General features: G+C 47.5%; 1 protein-coding gene across 1 annotated transcript; it reads right to left on the bottom strand.

Annotated features, from left to right (window-relative positions):
- Positions 1-934: 934 nt before the first annotated feature.
- On the bottom strand, positions 935-10,424 carry Myoc (myocilin). Its single transcript, XM_021657232.2, has 3 exons — positions 9,755-10,424; positions 3,029-3,154; positions 935-1,727 (listed from the first exon to the last, which is right to left on the bottom strand). The coding sequence occupies exons 1-3, from the start codon at positions 10,317-10,319 to the stop codon at positions 943-945; spliced, it is 1,476 nt and encodes a 491-aa protein (XP_021512907.1). The 5' UTR covers positions 10,320-10,424; the 3' UTR covers positions 935-942.
- Positions 10,425-21,090: the final 10,666 nt, after the last annotated feature.

Raw genomic sequence — 21,090 nt, 5'->3', positions numbered from 1 at the left:
CCTTTAAGCCCAGCACCCTGGGGGCAGAGGCAGGCAGATCTGAGTCTGAGGCCAGTGGAGTCTACAGAGTGAGTTGCAGGACAGCCAGGGATATATAGAGAGACCCCATCTCAAAACAAAACAAAAAAATCTGCTCTCTGTAACAACAGATAAATCCGGAAATGAATCTAGAAAAGAAAAAGGCTAGGCTGAGGGAAAGAGACCAAGATTGTTCGGGAAGAGGCAAGGACACAATCAGAGAGAGGTGGGAAGGTGTGTGCTCCACTGTTGACCCGGACAGAGCAGGAGAAAGCGGGCCCAGGCCCCGCAGACGGCAGACGGTCGGACACTCCCACACGCATGCGCACATGCCTGTCCCATCTCGCCGGCAGGCCATCCAAGCCAGGGGCGCACTGACAACTGGAATCTGTGTCTGGAAGCAAAGATTTCCTCAGATCCCAAGGACAGCAACGTTACGTAAGATAACTTTATTACACAGGGCGAAGGGCTACGCATTGCCCAGCCACAGGCCTTCTGAAGCGTTAGAAGCCCACTGCTGTGAGTGTATCTTGGGCCGGAGCAGTTCCACCCACAGGAGCCCTCCGGCTGCAGAGCTGCTGCTGCTTCTCTGGGCTCATCGCAACCACACAGCTTGCGAGAGCAATGGTTGCCATGAGGACACGACCGTGCCGATAGCTTTTGCTCCAGATTGCCGCAAGGTATATAATTTCTAAAAGGATGCACACGGCTTTAAAAGCTGACGGAGGAAAACATCGTACACGCGGCTGTCCAAGCCCCGGGATTATGTCAGTCAGAGCGTAGTTGGGCACGCTGACCTGGACGAATGGAACCTTGAGCGAAGGAAAGCTCCGTGCATTGGGCTGGCTCCCCCCTGCAGCCGCTTGGCCAGGGAGCCCCGAACTCCGCCGCCTTCTGCCTTTGCTGGTAGGGGTAGGGGGCTCCTCACACCTCCGAGAGCTTGATCTCGTAGGTGACCATGTTAAAGTTGTCCCAGGCAAAGAGCTTCCTCTCCAGGGGATTGTAGTCAATCATGCTGCTGTACCTGTAGCGGTTCTTGAACGGGATGGCCAGGGTCTTGCTGACCCCCGTGCCGGTGTCGTAGGCAAAGTTGACGGTTGCCTGGGCTGAAGAGTAGCTGCTGACAGTGTACAGGGTGCCGCAGATAACGAAGGCGTTGGCCACGGACTGCTTGCGGATGTTGGTCTCCCACGTGCGCTCGAGTTCCAGGGTCTCCGGGTTCAGTTTGGAGAGGACTATGGCCCCCTTGGCTTCCTCTGTGCTGTAGACGACCCAGAGGCCGCTCTCGTCCACCGCTAAGTCGATGTCTGTGTAGCCGCCCCAGGCGTAGGGGAACTGTCCGTGGTAGCCGGCTCCAGGAATGTCCTTCTCCGCCTTCACTGTCTCCATGTTCAGCTCGTACCTGAGCACCGTCCTGGACTCGGCCCCCTGGAAGTAGAGGCTCCCGGAATACACCACGGCGCCCGTGCTCTCCAGAGCCCGGGGGAGCACGTGAACCTTTGAAGGGTAGCCCTGCTCGAACTGGCTCATCTGGCTGTACTCAAACACCTGGCGGATGCCTGTGCCAACCGTGTCGATCCTCCAGGTGGTCTCCTGGGTGTAGGGGTGGACGGGCTTGGGGTCTCTCATCCACACGCCATACTTGCCGGTGATTGTCTCGGCCGTTCTCAGAGTGACTGGCTCTCCTACCCAGACTAGTGCTCCACAGCCTGACGAATTAAACAAAAGATGCCATGTATCCACTATCTATGAGTCTTCCAAATACAGGCAGCAGGAGGGTAGGAGCAAAGCAGAGAAGGCAGGGACAGTGTGGTTGACATCTGAGCCCTGCCATCCACTGACCAGGTGACCAATGAGGTGCTTAGCTCTGTGAGCCTTGACTTCCCCTTGTGTTTTTGTTTTATTTTATGTGCCGTGGTGTTCTGCCTGCAGGTATGTCTGTGGGAGGGTGTCAAATCCCCTGGAACTGGAGTTACAGACAGTTGTGACCTGCTAGGCGGGTGCTGGGAAATGAACCCGGGTCCTCTGGAAGAGCAGCCAGTGCTCATAACCACTGAGTGATCTCTCCATCCCCTAGCTTTCTCATTTATGACACGGACTAAGAGTTTTGGGTAATGATATTGTCAATGTAGAGATAATTAGATGTGCCCGAGTGTTAGGTTTGGAGAAATACACAGAAAGCATCATGTGGTAACTCTGTGAGGTGAACGGACCTCGCTCTCCGTAAGGAAGAGGCTCCCCAGAGCTCTGAAGAAGCTCATGGAGCCTGGCGGGCGTGTGTGCGGATTTATTACTCTTCACGTCTTTCGAATTGGGTCTATTTTATTTACAAAGAGAAATCGGTTCATTGTAGGCGTAATCGATATGGCGAAGTTTTTCAAGCTTCACTTGAGGGGCCACCTATTTGATGCATCTCTTTAAATATCATAAAACAGAGTATAATCTATTTCATGTACTAAAGAGCTAGCTGAGAGTTTCAGTTTACTGGATTGGAGATAAATCTCTGTCCTTTTATGGGTGCCTTCAGTTTCCTCACAAAAGGCAAACAGTGATGCTCATTTATTGGGGATTATACTTTAAATGCTTCAGAACATCCCCACAGACCCTTCAGTGCTAGCAGAGATTGTTAATAACAGAGTCGACATTATTTTCTGGAAACAGCAGCCACATTTCATAGGATAGATTTTTGAGGGACAAATGCAATTTTCCTTGTTGGATAAAGATCAGAAAAATCCCTTTAGTAACAGACGTGTTGAGATGATGCTCAGGAAACACGTGGCCCCCCAAGGGTGGGGGGAAGGAGATAGAGCGTAGAGGAAAAGGACTGACTTCCTGTTCACCTGCCCAGACAAGGCATCAGAGGATTTCTGCTCCCCTCCCCCACAGCTCTGCTTCTCAGGAAGTCACCTGTCCTCTCTCCTGGGTGAGCAGTTGCTCTATCCAAACAGAACACAAAACAAGACACACACAGGCCAGGTGGGCTCAAAAGGGAAGAATTCTAACTTCATACCGTTGTCTCCCTCTTTGCTCCTGGGCAAGCCAGATGGATGCTCCTTCAAGATTTGGGAAGCAGGAACCTCAGTTAACTCTGACTTCAGTTCCTGGAAGGCCAACGTGTCCAAATTCCACTGAGAAACTGTATTCAAAGAGAGAGAAATGATACTTGGAGAAGAAATGGCACAAGGATAGACACGACGTTTGATGGTTTCCCCTAATACTTGATATTTGAGATTTTCTGTGGGGGGCCAGGTAAAGGAAGATGCGGCATGTTTGAACCACATCAGCAACTCATTGGAACTGGGATAATGGCTTCCCTGGGGTTCGTTCTTTCTCTTACTTTGTGACTATTGGAAATTTTGCACAATTAAAAAGCTTACAAATAATATATTTGCATAGCTCCCTGTTTAACATGGACTTGAATATTCAGCACCAAATAAAACACAGTAAGAGTTGTTTGTGACTTATATAAATTCCACTAGGGAACTTGGTTGTTAGTGAAGTATGGCTTCTGGGATTCAAACACAGTTAATAGCATTCTCTTAAATGTGTGAATTTCAACAACTCAGTATTTACTGAAACTAAAGGGTTTTCCCTTGTCATATGTGAAGAGCTTACAAGAACAAATCAGCTTTTGGTTTTTAGCTATATTTTTATTTTCACATGAATAATTAAGTATGCTGACGGGGTAAGATGACATTTCTGTACATGTGTACAATGATTAGTGGTCAGCTCAACGTAATTCCATCTTCATTACCTGAGACACTTGGTATTTCTGTGTGCTGGGAACATTCACAACCCTCCAAAACTATTATGCAGGTAATTGTCAGTAACACATTAAGCATGCTGGAGGTTCCTCTAGACATCCCTTGGAAGAGGGAAGAGGCCACCACACCAGGGTCGCTGTGAGCCACGTTTTCCTGGCATCGCAGGCCTTCCTGTTTGCAATTGATAAAAAATCTTTCATATTTGACAGTAGGTTGGCTTTCTGTTTGCTGTCTTACTGAGGGCAAGATATACGTTAAGAAAAGAACTGTACACACCTGCCACTCAGCAGGAAGAAAATAAGAGGTCCTCTTTAGCTTCACAGACAATAAAGAAAGTGCAAAGAAAAGCAGAACGCTAGGCATTTTCATGGATGACTTTCTGAAGGTAACCAAACACTGACACAGACACTAAAAAGTATGCGCGAGTGCGTGTGTGTGTAAAGAGATGATTAGCAGCTATTTATCAATAGTATTTCCCATAATTTAAAAAAAAAAAAAAACCCTACTCCTGGTGCCTCTGAAGGTCAAAGACTGAAGCCAGGCTTTAGCACTGCCATCTGACCCAGTGGGATGGAATGACTGTCGCCACTCAGTGCCATGCCCCAGGTACTTCGCTCTGTGTTTACCTCCTCTTCCCCTAAGAGTCCTGCTGAATGGGATAACAGTAACTGCTGTTAGCCTCATCAGCAAGTGAGAAAACTAAGGGTCAGAAGGGGTGACCTTGGATACTCTACCGAGCTTCACAACTAGTAAGTGTCGGGGCTGGGAGCTGAACTATTGTCTTCTGAAGTCAGGGGCTCTGTCAGCTATGAACAGACTCTTGGCTCTCATAGCCAGGCGCTCCCTTGCGCTGTGTAGAATGAGCAATGTTGAACTATCCCAGCAGAGGGCGCTATAGTGACATCCGGTGAGGAGGAAGGTGGGCAGTTCCCCTTCCTTGGCTTCTTCGCATCAGGTGCTCTTGAGGGCATTCTGAGGTTCCTAACTCTGCATGTGGTTCCTTTGAAACTTCAGCCTGGTGGTGGACACATTCCGTAAGGAAGCCAGAGCCAGCCCGGGGACCTAGGTCCTCTGTGCAGCGGCACAGGTCCATGGGGGCCCTCCTCACGGGCAGACAAGAGGACTTGAATCTGCTGCTCAGGCCAGGGCAAACAGTACCTCTGCTCTCCGACAGGTGGAGAGTCCCTTCCCTAGCGAGGTCTGAAGTTCTTCCAAGCCTGTCCATCCTACCCCTGTAGCCCAGGCTGCCACATGGAGATTACTTTCATGGAGTTTGTTATATTCGCTCTGTCACCATCATTAATAATTTTCTCTGTGGTTAGGTATAGAGCAAAGGACTATCGGGGAGGGACAGCGCTCCCTTGGAAGGGAAAGTAGAATAGATGGGTGAGGGGTGCAGGGAGGACCAGACTGGGGAGGGGAGGAAAGAGGGAAGGAGTCAAATGAGAAAACACAGGGAGGGACAGCTAAAATCAAAGGCTATTTGATGAGTGACCCCCACCTGGGGCAGAGCTCAGGCCCCAGGTGATTGCTCAGCATACCCAGAGAGCACAATTGCCCATCGGATCTTCTGCCTGAGAGGCAGACTCACAGGACTGTGGGATTGCGTCCCCATCCTGGTCCCAGCACGACCCCACACCATGGTTGAGAATCGGCTCTGATTCTCTTCCTGTCTTCCCTCGCTCTTGACAGGGAACCACGCCTCACGTACTTCCCTTGTGGTAAACAAGAGCCCTGGTAACACAGAGGATCAAGGAAAGCCTTCCAGAGACCACAGGGCTCATTTCCACTTGGCAGGTGCAATGCTTTGTGGTCATCTCAGCCAGGAGCTTCTGGCAACGATCAGATTCCCCGAGGAAGCCACCTGGCATGTCGCTGAAGCAGGGGAGCTTTGTGCAGAGGGGCCTGGACCGAGCCAGAAGTTGTAGTTTCCTATTTAGTGCTGCCGTGTCCCGGCTGTGGGCCTTTGGGCAGACGAGTCAGGCTCTCTGGGGGCCGGTACTCTGCGCTGAACAAATGCTATCAGGTTGTTCTTGAGGATTACATAAGGACCATAAATGAAATAATCCCGAATAAAGAAGTGTCTGAACTCTGATCTCTCTGGAATGTTTAAAATCAGTAACATTCCATTTTGAATATAGAAGGAAAGCAAATGATCGTGAAAATAATATTGTATCAGATATTTGAAGCTTTCATGCTTTTTTTTCCTTAACGGTATTGAGATTTATTCCTTCCATCGTTAAATTTTTTTTGAGAGTATCTGCCACTCTCTCTTTAACCTCATACTGTAGGGGAGCTGCACCTACGCACCCAGCCCATTATTAACTAATTTGCATGCACACACTGATGGCATTGTAAAGGTTTTCGTAAACGGTTTCTAATACTGTGGGAAAACTCAGTTATTTAAATGGAGGGAACAGGTTTTTAAAAATGCCACGGTATTTCCAGGTTGACACAAGTACTTCAGGAAAGGGAAAGCTAGCTGTGGCCTGGTTATCGGTTGTCCTGGGTGCTGTCTCTAGGCCCAGTGTAGGCCACAGAGCCTTGACGTTAAGTATGGGCTGAGGTTCTTAATGACGGCATGCAATCTGCACTCAGCGGTGGAACTCCACCAGAGGAAAACGTTGCCATTACACTCCAGCGCCAGGATGGCCATTCTGCTTCCTCCTCCTACCTTTTTCTCAGCCTGATAAGCCATCTGAACACCTCTGGCACTCAGCCCCTTCCTGCCTCCCTCCCCGCCCCCAGCAGTTGCTATGGCAGTCTGGCTCTTAGGGGTGTCACCTGCCAGCACCACTTATCCTCTCCCTGCCCAAGCTTCCCAGGCTGTGTAGGAGTTTTGTGAGGATCAGCCTGGCGTCCTAGCTCTCATAGGTGAGGGGCTAGCAGATCCAGGGATAAGTGCTCCCTGGGGGCCAAGCTTCTGTTTCTGGTGTGGCAAACCATTTGGTGAGCCTCCTCCCTTTCTGTTTTCATTCACTGAATCACTTGCCTCTGTGTCCTGTTTCTTTTCCTGGCCTCAGGGCCCATGGAATCCACTTGCTCACAGGACCAAAGCCCCAGCCCAGCTTCTCAGCCTCAGAAGGAACTGCTCTCATTTTTACCTTTGAGGTGAATAGTATTTCTTCCCTATTTGGGGCTTGCATTTGTGTGGGTGTGCATACTGAAATACAGACACACACATGAGTAATTTCTCTGAATCTGAGAAGGTGTTTTTCTCTGTAACAATTACACCCTAAAGTGATGGTGACAGTTTAAACTGTGTATGGGCTATGAAGAAGCCTGCCTTCCTGGCCTTTACTTTATATACTGAGACTCGCACCCCAGGATGAAAATACTTCAGTTCTTGACATTTCTGCCCATATTCCAGCCCCTCAGAATCCTCCTCCTGATCCCTGAGCCTGGGGCCTGAAACTAGATCTTTGTTCCTGTCATTACTGTACCTCTCTGACCTCCCCCTATCTCAGAAAGGGTTTCCCTGTGTAACCTTGGCTGTGCTGGAACTTGCTCTGTGGACCAAGCTGACCTTGAACTCACATAGACCCGCCTCCCAAGTGCTAGGGGTTAAAGGCATAAACCACCACCACCTAATGCTCTCTGACATTTACAGGCCCACAAACTAGAAGTCAGGAGGGGTCTTGAATGTCATCAGCTCTCAGGACTGAGTTTTGATTCTCATGCTGCTATTGACTGAATAGGTCACCTTGGATCAGTTGGGTAGGCTCCCGGGCCTCAGCTTCCCACATGTGCACAAATGAGCTCATGACTAGATGCTTGTCACGTTTCTTTCCAGGTATCTGTTCTTGTCCTAATGCATTCCCTTGCCAGATAATGCTCTACAGAAAAAGACTCCCACATTTGAAGCTCATTATAATGGGGTTGCCAACCTATGTCTAAAGTAGAGTGGCTGGAAAGGACAAAAAGAAAATGGAGAACACATCAAATACATTATCAAAGACAACCACGCCCTTTAAACAAAAAGATCACAAGACAATCAAAATAAAAAGCATTGCCTCTATTTTCACTTGCACACATACTCCACCCATATACACTTATAGTTGGTTTTGTTTTTTTTTTGTTAAGAGTATAACTTCATTCAAGTCTAAATTTTGCACATAATTTTTATTGATGCTATTTCTCCATCTGTCCTTTCAGAGGCCAGTTGAAATCTTAGCCACCACTGGGCAGCTGGGCAGCCCTCAGTCCCTAAGCTACCTAGGACCTCACCTTCCTCTAGCTTAAACATAAATGTTTGACTGTTATCATTAATGGGAGAGGAGAGAGTGAGATAGAACACATGCACCATGAAAATAGAAGCAGACAGCACCTGGGAAGGTAGACAGCAAGAGGGACCCAGGGAGGGCTGTGGTTGGGGAGAGAGATGGGTTTTATGAAAAGTGTAATAGCTTGTATTAAGAAAAAGACCAGGGAAACCCATGATTCTGCACGCTAACTTCAATTTCAGTAGCAGGAAACATCATTCTTACATTATAGTTATTCATTTGGACCCCATAAAAGTGACTTACAACGTGAATTTGTTGCCATGGTATGGATAAGAAATAAACACAGGAACTAAATAGCTTGCCTCCTGCCAAGCTCAGCACTGACTTGGGTTCCGTAGCCTCACGCTCATGCAGATTTATGTTTTAGGTAAAGATCTCTTTTAGAAAACAGTTCTTCTATTACACTATTCTGGAGATTTTCCCAACCCTGAAAAGGAGATGATACTGAGATCATGCTCCATGTGCACAGCTTGCTTGGATCCAGCAGTTGTGGCCTCTCTTCTTCTTGCTCTCTCAGAGAGTAAGCTGCATAGATCGTGACAGCTCACTCAGCCCTAAGCGCTTGAGCACATGGTCAAGATACTCGCCCTCATAACTACACTCTTAGCTGAGAAATGCAGTGTTAATACAATGACCACTAATAATCGCTCTGTATCAAAGCTCCCCAACCACCCCAACCCCGCCCTTGTGTAACTGTCACCTGACCACGTAAGAGCTGATGAAGGATGTCCACATATTTTCCTGGGTTTATTAGACTCCTTTATCTGAAATGAACCCTGCCCCTCATTTTCACTGTTGCTTGGCATTAACCCTTTCCAGGAGTCTAGACAAATCGTTCCACATCTGAATTTGACTGGGAACAAAGCATTCATAAAAAGTGATACAAATACTGTTTTCTAGCCTTTGGGAATAATGTGTCCATCTCTTAATCCATCCAAAGATCCATCTCCAAGCAGGAGCCAAAACGAACAGAAAAGGCTTCCTAACCCTTGTGAGAAGGGACACTACAGAGTTGTCACGTGACATGAAAACAGACATCCTTTGACTCAGCAACAAAATGCAAAATTTCCAAAGCCACATGCCAAAGGACCTGATAAAGAAATTGTTTTCTTTTTATTTACCAAGGTAGGAGACACCGCCTTTAATCCTAGCACTCAGGAGGCAGAGGCAGGCAGCTCTGAGTTTAAGCTTAGCTTGGTCTACAGAGTGAGTTCAGGACTGCCAGGGCAGCATAGAGAAATCCTGTCTCAAAAAACAAACAAAAAAATTAATAATAAGGACACCAGCTTTCAATGCACAAATTACTTGGCATCTCCTAAGCAGAGGCCATTTTGGTAGGAATAACAATCCAAGAAAAGATCGAAAAAGAATCAATTATCCAAAGGGGGCATCAGGCCATTTTCTACTGATTATTAACCATTTCTCATTTGGCTGTGGGCTGTGACAACTTTGTCATGAATGGGCACAAGAACTGAGACCCAGTGACCTAAACAAGGAGCCAGCTTGCCAGAAGGACATGAAAGTGTTTGGTTTGCTCTCCTGAATGAAAGTATTGCATGCTGGATCTGCAGCTTCTGAGAGAAAAGACTGAACAGAAAGAGAAGCCCGGGAGGTCTGTAACAGGCCACCAGCAAACATGCCACCTCCTGGATTGGGCAGTCCCCCCCCTCCCACCTCCAGTGTTCTTACCATCCCTGGAGCCTGGCAGCATGTCCTGAGAGGAATGCTGGCTTGAGGGACACTGGCCCCTCCTCAGCCTTGCTACCTCCTGGCTGCTGCCTTCCAGCCTCCTGGCCAGATCTTCACGCTCTTGTTCCAAATGCCTCTTCTCTTCCTCTAGCGCTGACTTGTCTCTCAGGAGGTTGTTATAGGCCACCTCTAGCTCTCTGGCTTGGGTCTCCAGCTGGTCCCTTTCTCTCCTCAGGGCACTGAGCTGGCCCTGCAGCCCCTCCTGGGCCTTCTGGGTCCCAGCAGTCCGGCCCAAGGTCAGTTGGTGGAGCAGACTCTCCAGAGAGCTGAGCCGGGCTTTGGTGGATTCTAGGTCTGCTTGCTGACTCCTGCTGTCTCTCTGAAGGTCTTGGATGATGGCTGACGTGGCCTGGTCTTCCATGGGGCAGCTGGATTCATTGGGGCTAGCCACAGTGAAGGTGTACTGACACCGGCCACTCCGATCATTGGCCTTTCGGAGCTGTGCTGCCCCGGCCCCCATTCCCCACGCCAGGCAGGCCAGAAGCAGCAGCTGGAGAGCTGGCATCTTGGGACCACAGCTGCAGCAGCACGCACAGAGAGGCACCGGGGTAGAGGCTGGGTGAGGAAAGCAGTGTTTCAAGGTGTCGGGATGGGTGGCCCTGCTGGCTCAAGCCTGACGGCCAAAGAGGTTTATGTATCCTGGGGAGCCCTGTGTGGAGGGAGGGAGTGGTGACCACGTGAAGCTGGGTTGGGCCAGCCATGGAGGAAGGAGGGCTTTGCGGGGGCGGGTGTGTGTGTGTGTGTGTGTGTTACACTCACACTGCCAGCAAGATTCTTAGAAAATAAAGTGCCAGAAGACTCTTTAGAATTTATTTTTTGGAGCCCCCTGCATGTGCCCCACATCCCACCAATACCCCCTGAGTTTCTAGTCTGTTTGTGTGTACATGTGCACACACGCCCACCTTGTCTGGCAGGAGCAGCTGCTTGTATGCTCGTTTGAACAGGGATGTAAGTCTAGTTCATGTTTCACTGGACCCCTGCACTCTGGACCAGTCAGTGTGTAAGGAGCCGGGGAAACAGACATGCCCTAGCAGACACGCCCTGCGGCAGAGGCAGAGACAGAGGCAGAAGAGCCTAGCACCCACAGGCTCCGATGGAGAGCCGAGAGCAGGATTCTTTCCCAACCCTAGGTTTAGTTAGCATCAATATGCGTACATCCTTAGAAAGACTCCCTAACTACAGCCTCTTGTCTCAGCCAATGCTCTGGACCAGGTTTCATGATGAGTGTGCCCCCAAAAACCTACCAGCAAAACCTGTGCACCCATCTCTGAAAGATGTTTCCAAACATATACAAAGAACCAAAGAAACACATCACGAAGTTACAAATATGAAAATACTTAAACACTGAAATATATGCTGCATAAGATATTCAATATAAGATTTAATTTTGAAGGACTTCTGAGCTTATATAATGTTTCACGAAACCTGTATCAATGTAATATAGGAATGAAAATATGTGTGTTGTTAGAATAGCTTTAGCTCTGTGGATACATCCAGGATGAGGTGAAATAACTGAGTGAGAAGATTGTGAAAATGAAGTTGGAATCTATTTACCAATTCAAAAAACTCATGGGATTTCACCTAGTAATACCTACTTTTCAAAGTAAACCAACTAATTTGAGGGCTAATATGGAGGGGATTGTTTAAGTCTAAAAAAAGGTTCAGGGATAATTGGGCAGTAGAATGAGACTTCCTTTCCTAGGTAAACAAATGGCAACCAACACACACACACACACACACACACACACACACACACACCTTCCTCCAAAGGAAAAAAAATCAATTGAAAAAAACTTTGCAGCAGCGTCAAGTGTCAAGCACTGTTGAAAGTTTATGCAAGTCAGTGCACGAGAGGAAGCCTCACGAGAAACTTTCCTTATTGGTATGTGTGTATATGGCAGGTGTGTGAGTGCAGGGGCGCGTGTGCCAGGCTGTTCGTGCGGAGGGCAGAGGACGACTCTTGAGGGCCAGTTCCTTCCTTCCAGTGTGTGTGTGTGTGGGGAGACCTGGGGATTGAACTCGAGTTGTCAGGCTCGTGCAGCAAGCCCTTTCGCCCACTGAGCCATCTCACCGACCTCCTCACGAGGACCTTACAGCAACGTTTGCATTTGAGCAATTTTAGGCTCTCAGATACTAACGGCATCTTCAACGTTTGGGAAATAAGGATTTCTGATGTCCCCTAACAGATTCGCCTGAGGACTGAACAAGCGCATCTTGCTCTAAATGTGTTCTTCTTGTGTGGGGGTGGTGGGGCGTGTATGTGTATGCATTCATCTGAGTGGCTAGGCATGCGTGCGGAAGCCAGGAGCTGGTGTTGAGTGTTGTCTTCTGTTACTCTCAACTCAATTTATTTTTTCTCTCATATTTTATATTTTTTATTTATTACAATGTATTCACTTTGTATCCCAGCTGCAGCTCCCTCCCCAAGTCCACTGATAGGGGAGGTCCTCCTCCCCTTCCCTCTGACCCTAGCCTATCGGGTCTCATCAGGACTTGTCTTCCTCTGTGGCCTGGTAAGGCTGCCTTCTTTCAATTGGGTCAACTTTATTTTTTGAGACAGAGTCTCTCACCAAGCCTGGAGCTCACCGATTTGGTTAGCTTGCCAGCCAGCAGGCACCGGGTATCCTTCTGTCTCTGTCTTCCCACCGCTGGAACGACTGGTATATTCCTGGCTTTTAATTTTGGTGCTGGCTTTCAAACTCAGATCATCACGCTTGCATAGCAAGCCTGTTACCCGACTGAGCCATCTACCCCGCCTCACGAACCGTTATTGTTATGCAGGAACTTCTAAAGTAAACCTGAGCCCAAGACATCAATGAATGGCTCCTTGTCTACTGCTGACTAAACAGGGCTCTTCTTTCTTCGCGAGTCCGGATCGCTGAAAATGATTCTTAAAAAAAAAAAAAAAAAAAAAAAAATCATATAGTCAGCAGGAATGAGGCTCAAATCTGCTTGCCTTTTCTCCCAGGGAAATTTCTTTCTTCAGAAAGGACTAGCATGATTCTTGTCCTGCCAGCTGCAGAGAAGAAAAGGACTCTGGGAAAGAAGGATGTAAGTAAGAGGGACCACGTTGCTTCTAAAGGAAGAAGACAGGACTGAGGCAGGGCTCCCTACTTCAGTCAGTTTTCCCCCCACAGCACAGCTTGGGACCCACCATCCACACCTCCCCAGGCCTTTGCAGTCACTTCGCATCGCCCTTTGTTGAAGATCTGTCCCTTTCACTCACCCTCTACCCCTCTTCATTGCCAGCGAGCTGCAGGCTCATTTGCAGCATCTCAGTCCTTGTCCAGCTGTGTGGGTGCTGCTCAGGGGTGAAACGGACAGCAGCCCCTGCCATTTCCACTCTTTCCAGCCCCACTTGTGACTGTCAGGCACAGACCACCAGTTGCTCTCTACTCTCCTCGTGGTTCCTGGCAGATGTATAGGCTTAGGGGAAGAACAGGAGAGGTTTCTCTCGTTGTTGAATCTGCTTCTTCAGCCACTCCGGCTCCCTGTCATCATTTCTCCCCCACCTAGGGTGGTAGGTAGGGGGGCTCATGGAGCTTCCACATTCTGCCTTTTCATTGCTCAGTGGTTTGAGCTCAGCTTCCTGCCAGTTCTCAGCTTCTTCACAAACAGAAGGCCGGGCCATAGGCCCTTTGAGGTGAGCAAACTGAAGCCAGAAGAGCAGAGGGTCCTGCTCAGGGTCTCACAGCCCATGAATGGCAGAGACAGAAGGAAAACCAAGTCTCCTGATCCTTAAGCTTCACCTCCTTCCATCAGCGGAGTCTGAGAAACTACCCACTACTTGCCTAGAAGTCATGAGAGACGGCAGTCACTTCTTCCATGAGCCAGTACTCTAGGAAATGAGCTTGCTTCCTCTATCCCCGGGAAATGAAGGCCTCCAATGCCAGAAAACTCACAGCACCCTTGAGCTTTTAGCAAATGATTTTGTGAAACTGCATCCTTTCATGAGATAAGAACATGCTCCTCTGGGCACGGGAGAGGGCGCCCTGGGAGAAATAGGGGCCACCCCACTCCACCAACGGCAATGAACATCTGGTGAGATTCAGCCTACCCTTTTCACCTTCCTGTCACTCCAGGCAGGCCAGCGGCCCCACACCCTGCAATTCCACCTCCTGGATTTTTGGACACTGAGACTCTTTTCCCACTGAGGAAACACTGCTCACTCCAAATTTTCAGTTAGACCATATTCCATCTCCATTTCCTTTCTGGAACCAGGAGCCAGGAGCCAGGAGCCAGGAGCCAGGAGCCAGGAGCCAGGAGCCAGGAGCCAGGAGCCAGGAGCCAGGAGCCAGGAGCCAGGAGCCAGGAGCCAGGAGCCAGGAGCCAGGAGCCAGGAGCCAGGGAGTCTCCCGCTCGTAGGTGCCAGGAAGATGCTCAGGGATGGGTCAGGCCAGCTGCAGTCCAGTTGTTATTGAGAAAGTTTGTAATGTGCAGGCCTGGAGAGGTAGCGGCAGAAGGGGCTTCTAGGGAGGTGACATTATTCAGGGGCGTCTTGTACGAGCACTCAAGGTTGCATTTGCTTCTCTTCTTTTAGCAATGGGTTTAAATTGATTGGATACTGGTTTTCTCCTGTGGGTCTCCCGTAAGGAACGATGACCCTCCAGTGATGAGCTGGTGCTGCTGGTTTTCTTTCTTTTCCTGTTGCCGATGATATAGCTGGACGGAAGCAACTTAAAGAGAAAAGGGTCGAATTTATCTCACAGTTTAAAGGTACAGTCCATCGTGCCGGGGGAAGTCAAGACAGCAAGGGTTTAAAGCAAATGATCACATTACATCCGCAATCGAGAAGCCAAGCATGGCGATTCATGCTTTTTTAAAAATTTTTATTTGTTTATTATTTTTATTACAATTTATTCACTTTGTATCTCAGCTGCAGCCCTCTCCCTCATCTCCTCCTAGTCCAATGAACCATGGGCCTTTTCTCTTCAGTTAATCTAATCAAGGTAATCCCCTATAGGTTTGCCCCGAAGCTAAGCTAGTTTAGGCAATCCATCATAGGTATGCCCTGAAGCTTGTCTCCTAGGTGATCCTAGATTCTGTACAGTTTGTAACACTTATGATCATGACTGGTTTCTCAATAAACTTTCAGTGGTTGGATGGATGGATGGATGGATGGATGAGTTATGCAGAAGGTGTGCTGGCCTATGTCTGTAATCCTAACATTCAGGAAGCTAAAGCAAAAGTACTGTAAATTGAAGGTTAGGATGAACTACATAGCAAGTCATAGGCCAGCCTGAGCTACATAAAATGACCTTGTCTCAAAAACCAAGGTGACACAAGATAAGGACTAAAGACAGGCAGGCAGGCAGAAATAGAAAAGCACCCTAAGGGATAAGAGCAACTGGTAGCATCTTATAGGCTCCTGGGGACACCCTGGACATCCTTGGTATTGCTTGCAGAGCTCCTGAAGCTTCGGGGGAAACTGGGAGGGCTTCATGGGGTGAGCTCCTTATGCAAACATACATGTAGTCTCAAATGGAATGATCTTTTCATCTGCTTGTCTTCGTGAAGAAGCAGGAGATTTAGCAGAGAAACATGATGAACATGATGATGACTTAACAGCATGAAAATTAGGACCAGGAGTAACAGAGGAGAACATGCAGTTTTGAGCTGGAATTCCTTCATTCTATCTGGCAAAACTGCCTGTGATTATAGCAGTTTTCATTTGTTCCCTGGATGGATTAGTCTACCATTCAAAAAACAGAAAAATTGGGTGGTGCTTGGGGTTGGGATAAAGCCTTTTTATGTAGTCCAGGCTGGCATGTACATGTCTTTGTGCCTGTGGAAGCCAGAAGAAAGAGTCAGATCTCCTGGAACTGAAGTTACAGGAGATCGTGAATCATCATGTGAGTGCTGAGAATCAAACCTGGGTCTTCTGGAAAAGGAGCAAGAGATCTTAGGTAGCAAGTTCTGCTCAGCCCTCTCTGTAGCCCCATTTTGGTTTGTTTTTTTGTTTGTTTTGTGTGTGTGTATGTGTGTTATTTGTTTGTCTAATTAGCTTTTTTTTCTTGTTTGGTCATTCGGTAGATTGTATTGTTTTGTTCTGAGACAACATTTTACCATATAGCCCTTGCTGGCCTGGAACTCTCTGTAGAGATTAACCTGGCCCCCATATTTACAGAGATACTACCTGCCTCTGCCTCCCAACTGCTGGAATTAAAGTTATGCATCATCACACCTAGATTGCCATGTGGTTTTTAAAATAATAATTCAAGAGCTGGAGAGAGGGCTCTGCAGTTAAGGGCACTGGCTGCTTTTCCAGAGGACCCAGGTGAAATCCCCAGCACCCACATGGTTGTTCACAAATATCTGTAACTTTATTCCCAGGTGATCTGATGCCCTCTTCTGGCCTCCACAGGTGCTGCATGCATGTGGTACACATATACATGATGCAGGCAAAACACCCATGCACATAAACAATAAGACGGAAAAAAAAAATCGATCTACTTTGGGACCTGATCAGATTGGGCATTTTGTCCTTTTCTCGTTTAACCTTCAAATCGGCATGGAAGCCCCTTCTTAAAGAATGGGTACTTAATTCTTTTTTTTTTCTATTTTTAAATTTTTATTAATTACAATTAATTCACTTTGTATCCCAGCTGTAGTCCCCTCTCTCACCCCCTTCCCTATCCCAACCTCCCTCCCTTTTCTTCCCCTATGCCCCTTCCCCAATCCAAGGGTACTTAATTCTTAACTCGGAAACATCTTTCCTCTGGCGTGTTTTCCTTACCATTGACTGTTGACCCTTACCATTTGTTTACTTATTCATGTTCTGACATTGAAAATAAGGGAAAGCCATCTTTTCTTCATTGTTTGCTTTCTGATGTTTTCCCTTGGAGGAGTAGCTGTTGTGTTTCCTTGTCTTGGAGACTTCTTGGGGGCACAACACATAAGAACTCATGCTCGCTGAAGGACAGCCTCTATTAGGAGCGACTCTGGCCATCAAAGTACATGCTGGACCAACTGAACACTTCACTATTACTGATATGCCCTTCTGGCTCCTTGTCACCCCACCAGGCGTACATTTGAGTGAGGGCTGAGGAGCCTACCAGCAGACTTTCTCATGTGTCTCATTTAATTTTCACAAGAGTCTAAATAAACTAAGTTAAAAAAATAATTTCTCCTTTGCAAATGAAGGAACGGTAGGATCAGGGTCATATAGCCAATAAAGGTATATGTGGCTGTATAGCTAAGTATTCCCACTCCACACAGTCTCTTGACCTGAATCTTAATGATATTTGCTGTGGGCTCACCCCATAGTGTGATATGGGACCCCCGCACTGTAAAGAACCAGAGCATAAATGACAATCTTCTGGTGACCCCAACCCTGAGGACCTTCGTGAGACAGTGAGGGGCTGGCGGTATACAGCATCCTGAGGCTGAGCACCGAGTTCTTGCCTCCTTAAGGTATAGATTCTCCATCAAGCTCCCTTAAGGGAAAGACAGAGGGGTATGTGTGCATGTCAGAGCCTGACAGCCAGGTGAACAGGAACTGAAAATGACCTTTTATAGAAGGTTAAGCACACTGTTCTCCTGCCTATCTGGCGCCTCCCTCAGGGCAGCAGAGTTGTTCCGTGCTGAGTTCTGTTCGGAACATTCCCCGCACCTGGCTGCTGGCTCCAGTGTCACACTGGTCCCTCAGGACGTGAACCCCTCTGTAGTATGTTACAGTCGGCTTAGGAACATTCTCTGCTTCCCAAACCGTCTTCCTTGAGGAGCCTCTCACTCAGCAGCCAAGCGGAGGCTCTCAAGTGATCGCACTGGTTATCCTTTAGGCATCCAAGCTGCTGTTCTGGAACAGACGCTCGACTTGGACCCAGCAAGTTACGCCGTGTTGAGCCCGAAGGCTAGAAATAGAACACAGAATGGACAGAGACGCGAAGATCCCTTTAGAGCAGTGGTCCTCAACCAGCCTAATGCTGTGAGCCTTTAATACAGATCCTCCTGCTGTGGTGCCCCCCACCATAAAAGTTATTTAGTTCCTACTTCATATCATAATGTAAATATCTGATATGCAGGATGTCTGATACGTGATACCCCCCCCCCCCAAGGGATTGTGACCCAGAGGTTGAGAAGCGCTGCCTTAAGGAAAGAGAGATGTGAGTTGTGAAGAGGCGATCACTAACTCTAGTTCAGTGTCCTAAACCAGTCTCTTCCTCACCTTGACCGGGCATATCTTACCCCCAAATGGGGTGGGGGGGAGGGGATTTAGCCAATGCTTACATTTCTGTGTGACTGACTGGTACTTCCAAGGTTCTTGGTAATGGCTGTGAGATGGAAAGGTACTGAGAAAACAGCTTGCTGATGATTCACACCTTCCTCAGCCACACGTGGGATGGAAGAAAACCGCACGTGCTGGTCAGATGGCAGCCACAGATAGAAAAGATTTGATGGGCTTTTCTGGAGCAGCACTTCCTTTCATACTTTTTTGGGGGGATTAAATACTTCCCATGGTTTGCACTGAAGAAGAAAAAAATAAAAAAACCAAAAACACCTAAGCTGCTGCTTAGCCCCTCTGTCATCTCACTAACGTGATATGTAAGAATTTAAAACTTTATCCCGATCCATAGAAAGTTCATACTGATTTTTTTTTTCTGGGACTATAATTGGTATAGATGTTACTTTCCAAATGTTATTTATAAAAACCCCATGTTATAAATATTTAACAAATTGCCCTTTCCTACCTTGAGACAGGGTGACCGTGTAGGCCAGGCTCAATGCAAACTCTAGAGCTTGAGCTCCCACGTGTAAGAATTACCGGTGTGTGTCTGGGCTGGAACAAACTATTCCTTTTTGTCACCCTTGGAGATGATGTCTTACAAAGTTCAGTCTGGCCTTGAACTCACTATGTAGCTGAGAGTACCGTGAGCGTCGGACAAGCACTGGGGTTGCAAAGTGTCGGCTACCATACCCGCCGACACACACCTTAAAACGCTGTTCCAGGTAATGCTGAAAGACTAATAGTAATCTAGTTATTATACAAGCAATCGGTCTGAAATTGTTTCAAACGGATATTAAATCATTTATTTTAATTTCTCTTTGATATTAAAATGATTTTTGATGTATTTTTTTTATATTTTAGAATACCATGGGCTTCTATTTGGTTCTTCTTATTTTTTTTCCCTTTCATTTCTCTCTATTTACTGAAATGATGTTGCAAGGGGTATGTGTCAGCGGGTGTGGCGGTGGACCCCTGTAACCCCAGGGCTTAAGGAGGCAAGGTAGACAATGAGGAAGTTGCCCAAGTCCCCTGGGCTGAGGGACTCTTCACAAAGCCTTCCACAGACGGCAATTGAGTGCGACAGCACAGTAAAGGAAGGGACATCGCTGCTCTCTGCCATGTTCGTCAGTTCACTTTCTCTCTTACTTATTTAATTCTACAGAGAATACAAAACCTCTTTCCCGCAGCTGAATGATATAACACATTTTGGTAAGCATGACTCAAGGCACGTTCAATTAAGAAAGCATTATAATGTATTTTGTTTTTGAACAGAAATCATGACCTTCGCCAGTAAAGTCAGGGGGTTGGAGACCTCCAGGGAGGCAGGTGCACACGTTCAAAGTCTGGCTTGAAGCAAGAACAGCTTGTCCTTCAAAAATCTAGTTCTGGGAGGTTACATGTAATTCTCAGAGGGGGAGATTGTCTTAACAGAGGAAAAAAAATAAAAATAAAAAACACAACTATCTTCTTTGTGGCTTTTTTGGCCTGTGCAAAAGTGAAAAAACATCAGTGGTGGAAAATCTGATGTCTTCATGTTGCTGGCTCCGAGGCATCCTTCTGGGAATTACATACACTGTGGGTTATCTGTGGCTAAAATTCAGGTCCACCCGGCTCCTAATAAGCTCTAATCTCCTGGCTACTTTACTGCTCATCTAGCCTGTGCCAGAGAATTCAGATGATTCTGCTAGTAGCAACAGCAAGACTGAATTTAACAGGCCAGTCTGCTAAAACCAAAACCAGACCCCAACAGCACAATCCAGCTTGAGCCAAGTGGTTTTGCTATTGTTGTTTTGCTTTTTACTCGTGTTTGTTGTTGTTTATGCTTTTCATGCTCTTTTTGCAATCATGGCAGTCAGTCGGTTCTTCATTTCTTCTGGATTCTTGCCACACTCCTGTTGTGGCAATACTGGCATTCCTGGGTCTTTAGTTGTTTCTCTGACGTAGCTCAGATCTTTCCTTTCTTGGTGGGTGTCCCAGGCTCTTTGCAAATCCATGCATTTCTCACACTATCTTAAAATTACGTGGAGAAATCACCTTTGGTTACGAGCCTCCACGTTAGCCCTTAAGGAACCCACCACAACCCTGCTTCCAATATCTGTACCTTCTGTGTGTCCCCTCCCATACTGCACCAGGGCTGGTCTGCGTGGCAAATGATGGGTAATGGCATGATAATGGCATGCCACTCTGTGATGGGGAAATAAGAGGCCAAGGCTTCCTTCTTGAGCCTCAGGCTTTCTCCTCTTCGTCTGGCATTCTCTTGAGAAGCTGTGTGGTAAACCATCCATGGAGGGACCTGCCTGTTAATTGAAGCAACAATACAGGACCCACCGATGAGCTTAGACATGGGTCCTGCAGTCCAGATACCGTCCCTGTAGCCTCACGAGAGGCCCCAAGCCAGGACCACCTAACCAAAGCCATTTAGCATCTCCAGAAACTAGCCAATCAATGCTTGTTTTAATCAGCTAAGTTTTGAAAAATAAATTTAATTTAACAGTCGACAAAAACATATCGTCAATTCTTCTGTCATCAACACCGCTTCCACACTTAATTTCCAGGTTGGAATCCTTCAGTTGCCCCATAATCCTGGCTTAACTTTCAGAATGGTGCTGCCAAAATCAAAGCCGCTGTTTCATTTTCTGATCAGCTCCCATTCCCGACTCTGTTTAATCATTTCCAAACCTGCTCCTCCTCCAGAGATCCCTCCCTACACTCTTTCATTACCGATCAGCTGGCTGGGGGCTTTACTTTGCTACCTGGATAGAAATCATTTAAGGCTCCTCAGTGTTTGTCCTTGGCAGCATAGGCATCCGTTCGTTGTGCTAGGCAGTGATGGCAGATGGACGGGAGCATCTGTTTTGTGTCATTTTGGGTTCCCAGATACTGGGGTGAGGGGTGTTCTTGGACAATTGGGACTCGCCATCTCTTGATAGCAGCTGGATTACTGGCTCCACACTCTATGGTGTCTTGGCAGGTCAGGTGGCAGCCGCAGCAGCAGCAGCAACTTTGCCAACCCCTGGGCTACTGCAGCCTCCTTACCTTGATCTCCGTC

Source organism: Meriones unguiculatus, chromosome 11 (genome assembly GCF_030254825.1).
Source record: "Meriones unguiculatus strain TT.TT164.6M chromosome 11, Bangor_MerUng_6.1, whole genome shotgun sequence".
NCBI lineage: Eukaryota > Metazoa > Chordata > Mammalia > Rodentia > Muridae > Meriones > Meriones unguiculatus.
This window is presented reverse-complemented; position numbering and strand designations above follow the sequence as displayed.